The sequence below is a fragment of the Manacus vitellinus genome, unplaced genomic scaffold (assembly GCF_001715985.3).
Source record: "Manacus vitellinus isolate BGI_N305 unplaced genomic scaffold, ASM171598v3 ctg7180002434404_pilon, whole genome shotgun sequence".
NCBI lineage: Eukaryota > Metazoa > Chordata > Aves > Passeriformes > Pipridae > Manacus > Manacus vitellinus.
The window spans coordinates 1-6,108 of NW_021938635.1; the positions used below are offsets into that span (position 1 = coordinate 1).

The following is a 6,108-nucleotide window of genomic DNA, read 5'->3' on the forward strand; positions in this document are numbered from 1 at the left end:
CTCTGCAGAGGGATCTGGACAGGCTGGATCAATAAGGCCAAGTGTCAGGGCCTGCCCTTGGGTCCCAACAACCCCCTGGAACGCTCCAGGCTGGGGGCAGAGGGGCTGGAGAGCTGCTCAGTAGGAAGGGACTTGGGGGTGGGTGGGGGGACTCTCTGCAACGACCTGAAAGGAGGTTTTAGTGGGGTGGGGGTTGGTCTCTTCTGCAAAGCCTTTAGTGACAGGAAGAGAGGAAACGGCCTTAAATTGCATCAGGCAAGGTTCATATTAGATATTCAAAAACCCTTTTTCCACTGAGAGAGTGCTCAGGCATTGGAACAAGTAGCCCAGGGAGGTGGTGGAGTCTCTGGAAGCATTCAGGTGGCATCTGGATGTAGCACTTTGGGATGGGGTTTAGGGGTGATTCTGGTGGTGCTGGGTTGACAGTTGGACTAGAAGATCTGGAAGGTCTCTTCCAACCTTGATGATTCTGTGATTCTCTGACCTGTCATCCCTGTTTGCAGGTTTGTGCTCTAACAAGACCCTGGGGATGTTTTCTCTGTTGGGCCCACAGAGATTGTGTTGTGTGAGCTTTTTTCCTCTACGATCAAAACAAAGAATAATTAATGCTAAATCCAGCAGATGGCTTTCAAGTACTAACTTGGTCCAGTTTGTCCAACTGTGTCCAAACAGGTGAGGAAAATCTGGAACTTTAGAAGGGTTAGTTTTTACCTCATTAGCAGGATATCCAGGGGTGCACCAAGTGCCTTCCAGTGAGGAGCACAAGAGACCAGTAGACAGTGACAATCTTGTTCTAATGTTAATGTCACTGGAGCACAGAGTGAGATCACTTCTGAGTTATGTTTCTTTAATCAGTGATTGGGAATAAAGAGAAAAAGCCATCTGCTGGATTTAGCAATAATTACTCCTTGTTTTGATCTTAGGGAAAAAGGCTCACACAACACAATCTCTGAATGCTCCTTTGAACTTACCCACAGTGTGTTCACAAATACACAGAGCAAGGATTTTAGCTTTTGCTGCTACCCTCAGTTCCAGCATACAAAGAAATGTCTCTGTGCAATAACAGCAATTGCCTTACCATGTTACTGAACTACATTCAGTTTATCTGGTCTCAAACAAATACTCCATATTTTCTCCTTGTTTTATTTTCAAAAGCATGGGTATGGGTATTTAGGTGACTGCCTTCACTGGTATAGGATAATCTTATATTTACACTGATAAAATACCACATGTACTTCATGAGATACTGCAAGCTTTTTACAATCCTGATGGCATGTCTTTACAGAGCAAGAGTGAACATTTTGAGATGATTCCTTAATAAATGAGTTGCAGTTCTATTGTTTTTTGAATGTTAAGCACCACATCCTAAATGCAGGAACACGTTCAAGGTCAATGTCCTATTTTAGACCTTTTCAGCAGCTGTGATATTGAGATAATCACGCTTAAAATATTCCTCTAGAAAGAGTAAATTAGCCCTTTTCACTAGAAGGATTCTTATGATCAAAAACAAACCTGAAAGAGAACCAATTCAGATTTCTTTTTTTGTTTGTTGGTTGGGTTTTTTTTCAACAATGCAATAAATTGCTGTCCCTAACTGGGATGGCTTTTCTACCCAAGAAATAAAAAGAAAACTCCAAAGTTCACTTTAATCTGCACTTATATTACCTTTGGGATTTTTTGATTTCTTTTGGAGGCCTCAGCTGTGTAAAAATACCTTCCTTAAAATGCATTTATGCTTTCTGCAAGAACCAAACCATTCCAGCTGACATACCATTCTATCACCAATACTGCAGGGAAATGTAATATCCCACTGAAGCAGAAGGGAAAGAAGACAACTGAGCATCAGCAGCTCTTCCTAAGCAAGATCAGGGGTTTAGGTCCATCTAACTGAGGGATGAGATGTGCCCCTCAGTGGATCTCTTCCCACTCCCCCACCAGCCCTTCTACCCGAATGCAAGCTCAAAGTTCTAAAAAGAGAAGAAGAAGCTGGAGTGTCAATATTTCCCCAGTGCAAACCCCAATAATCTTTGCTGGGAACTGACAGGAATTGCTGTTCCACTGCCCTGGGGTATCCTGGCTTGAGGCGAGAGCGCAGCCCCGCCCAGAGCCCCCAACCCCTCTGAGAGCTTTTGTAGGGTCTGTTTGTCCATGTCCCTGTGGCAGAGGCTCCCCCGACACCTGCCCTGGAGCTGGTCCAGCTGCTGGACCAAACAAGGCATTGTCCAGCCTGCCTTCCCCCAGCCCCGACCGCCCCAGCCCATCTTCCATCGCTCTGCTTCCTTTTCCTGCCCCTGCTCCCCCTCCGCTCCCTTCCCTCGGGCATTTTTATTAGGAATGTTCTTGCTGTTCTCACTGTCCAAGCATGAGCTGATCCCCAGGGGAGCCTGTGGAATGTAACCCCTCAAGCACTAAATTCCTTCCCCTGTGCCAAAGACACGGGTTTGTTGTTGCTGCCCCTCCCGCCGAGCACCAGCTCCATCTCCTGCTCCTGCCCAGCGGCTTTGCAGAAATCCAGGGCTGGGTGTGGATTGGAGGCTGTGGCGAGGGACAGGATAAAGTTGCTTGTCTTCCACCCTTGGTGTCTCAGTGTTTGTGATCTGGGAAGTTCTCAGGAACCTGGAACAATGGCAGATTATCTGTTGTGGCAGGATATGTACCTGGAGATTGTTTTGATCTGAGTATAAATCTTCCTTGAAAGTACAACTGATAGAAAAAAATGTAAAAAAAAAAGGAAAATGGAAATAATAAGAAAAAAACATAGTAAAAAAAAGGAGAGAAAAAAGAGAAAAAAGAGAAAAAAAAAGAGAAAAAAAAGGAAAGAAAAAAAGGAAAAAATGAGAAAAAAAGAAAGAAAAAAGAGAAAAAAAGAAAAAAGAGAGAGGAAAAAAGGGGAAGAAAAGAAAAAAGAAAGAAAAAAGAAAGAAAAAAAGAGAAAATAAAAGAAGACAGAAAAACTAAAAACCAAAACGCCCGATCCTCCCCCTCCGAAGGGACTACAACTCCCACAATGCCCCGCGCAGGCGGGGGGCGGGCAGGGGCCGTGGCCGCGCGCTGATTGGCTGCGGGGCGGGTCTGTAAAGGCGGAGGGCGCGCGGAGCGAGCGCCATTTTGGCCTCGTGGTCGGGAGTGAGGAGGCCTCGCCTGCGGCCGCTGCACTTCGCTGGGTGAGTTGGCGGGGGGGCGGCGAGAGCGGGGTCTGGGGATCCCCTCGGGGGCTGCGGGGAGCGCGGGTGTGGGTGGAAAGGCTGGAGGGCTCGGGAGGGCTTAGCGGGGGGGTTCGAGGGTTTCCGGGAACGTTGTGAGGGGTCCCTGAAAGGACTCGGGGGGGAGGTTGAAGGTCCCTGGAGGGTTTTGGGCGGCTCTGATGGGAGTTTTGTTTTCTGAGAAGATTTGGGGTGTCCCAGGTGGGCTTTGGGGCTCTCTGGGGAGGTTTGGGGTTCCTGGGAGGCTTTGCGGGGACCTTGAGGCAGTTTTGGGGTCTCTGGGGGGTTTAAGGTGTCCCAGACGGTTTGGAGGGCCCGTGGGGGGGATTGGGGGTCCCTGAATAGGCTTGAGGGGTCCCAGGTGGGTTTTGCGGGTCACTGAGAGGGTTTGGGGGGTGCTGGGGAGGGATGAGATCTCTGAGGGGATTTGAAGGGACCTGGAGAAGGTTTTGATGGGTCGAAGGGGGATTTCAGAGGTTTTGAAAGGATTTTACAGGGTCCCCTAAAGCCCAGCAATGGGGTTCAAGGGGTCCCCCAGCCCCCAGGGGAGGGGTCCTAGGGATGCCCCCCAAAATCCAGAGGGGGAGATGTACCACAACCGGGTAAGGGGATCCCAGTGCCCCCAGTATATCCCAGTGACCTCCCAGTTACCCTCAGTATGGCCCAGTAACCCCCTCAGTGACCAGCCAGTGTGTCCCAGTGACCTTCCACTGCCCCCCAGTATGGCCCAGTGATCCTGCAGTGAGCACCCAGTAACCCCCAGTATGGCCCAGTAACCTGCCAGTGTCCCCCCATGTGTCCTGGTATCCCCCAGTAACTCCCCAGTGCCCCCCAGTGTGCCCCAGTTCCCCCCCAGTCCCTCCCAGTGCCCTCTCAGAGGGCCCCTGAGAGCCTGGTGAGGGGGGGCACGGAGAAGGGGAAGCCTGGACAGTGGGGACCCCTGGGATCCCCTAGGACAACAAAGTGGAGAACCTGGAGAGGGGGAATTTCTGGGAATGCAATATCCCGAAGGCGAGAATCAGAGGAGAAGGGAGCCTTGGGACCCCCAACACTCCCAGCATCTCTAGGTAGAACCCCCAGCATCCCAGACAGGGGAGACTCTCTGAACCCTAAAGGGGGGAAACCAGAAAAGGGGAAATCTTAGGAGAAGTTTTTTGGGCTCATCTTCATATTTTAGAGTATTTTTTAGGTGAATCTCAACTTTTTTCAGTTTAGGGGGGCAGGAGTCTTCTCACTCTTTCTTATAGGCTTTTGCCTGAATGTTGATGATTTGGGTTTTTCTGGGCTAAATCTTGGTGTTTTGGAGGTTTTTATGGACACAGGATGTCCGGTGAGTTCTGGAGATGGACTTGGGCAGGAGGAACCCCCAAGCCAACGAGCTCAGCCCTTGTTTTCCTCCCATCAGGATTTGTCCTTCCCAAAGCTTGGGCGGATGGAGGAGGAGGCTGCGAGGAAGAGGAAGATGCCTTGGGCCCCCCAGGCAGGTGAGGAGGAAGTCAGTGTCCCTTTGGGCGGGTGTTGTGCTGGCTCTGTCAGCCCAGCATGGCCCCGGCTGCAGGACAACCCCGCTGGCGCCGCCGTCCTGCCGGGGCCGGAGTTGGGGGGATGTCCTTGGCCTTCCCTGTGGGCCGGAGGCAAATCCCCTGCCTGTCCTTCTTGCTTCCTGCCCCAGGCCCCGAGCTGAGGACGGAGAGCCCGGAGGACAAATCCCCCCGTGAGACCCTGGTGGGAGAGGCCGTTTTGAAGGGCTCCCCGGCGCAGGAAGGCAGCGGGGAGGAAAAGGGCCGGAGATCCCCCCGCAGGAGGGGCTCCAAAGCCATCCCAGGGTGCTCTGAGGAGGAAAGAGCCAGCCTGTGCCGGGAAGGCGGCCGGAGCTTGAACCAGAGCTCTGACCTGGTGGTCCTTGAGCAGCCTCCCAGCAGGGAGAAGCCCTTTAAGTGCTTGGAATGTGGAAAGAGCTTCAGGCAGAGCTCCTATCTGATCCGACACCAGCACATTCACAGTGGGAAACGGCCCTACACGTGTGGGGAATGTGGGAAGAGCTTCAGTGACAGCTCCACCCTTCGCAAACACCAACTTATCCACACTGGGGAACGGCCCTACACGTGTGGGGAATGTGGGAAGAGGTTTCAGACCAGCTGGAATCTCCTCGTGCATGAGCGAACGCACACGGATGAGAGGCCCTTCCGCTGCACCAACTGCGGGAAGGGCTTCAAGCAGAACTCCCACCTTGTCACCCACCGGCGCATCCACACTGGGGAGAGGCCCTACAAGTGTGGGGAGTGTGGGAAGAGCTTCACCCACAGCTCTCACTTGACCAAACACCAACGGACCCACCGGGGTAATAGAAGCCCTGTGAGTGCCCCAACTGTGGGAAGAGCTTCGGCCACTGCTTCCACCCCAAATTTACCCCCTGATGGGGAGGCAACCCCTGGAGTTCAAGGACTGTCAGTCCATCCCTTTCGACCAGAAATGGCCAGTCCCCTTTCCCAGGGGCAGCTTCTTCCAACAGAACCCTTCTTGGGGGGAGTGTGGAGATTCCTGCCTTGGCTGGGGACCCCCCAATGTCAGTGCTGGAGGTTGAGAGCAGAGATCTCCCCACCAGCGTTGGTCTGGGGGAGTTCCATCCATCTCTAATTAAGAATTCTTGCTTTTGTGTCAACTTGAGTAGAATTGCTTCAACAATTGCTTTAGTGTAGAGCACTGTCCTATCTTATCCTGTACTCCTGGTAGTTTTAGTGTTTCTGTTGTGCAGTAAATAATTCTGATGAAGATCTTTTGTCTGATCATTTGTAACCCCAAATAAATTCATTTCTATCAATAGATCTGATTTGCCATCATTAAAACCTGGGGGACAAAAGTGTTTCAGTCACACCTCTCTATTTCCTCTAAATTTAAAATGTTG

General features: G+C 51.4%; 1 protein-coding gene across 1 annotated transcript; it reads left to right on the forward strand.

Annotated features, from left to right (window-relative positions):
* Nucleotides 1-5,114: 5,114 nt before the first annotated feature.
* On the forward strand, nt 5,115-5,468 carry LOC115307336 (zinc finger protein 22-like; the record flags this gene model as incomplete). The annotated part of the gene is made up of 1 exon (XM_029958920.1): nt 5,115-5,468. A coding segment is annotated over one exon (354 nt), but the record flags the coding sequence as incomplete, so codon positions are not given.
* Between the last annotated feature and the right edge of the window lie 640 nt (nt 5,469-6,108).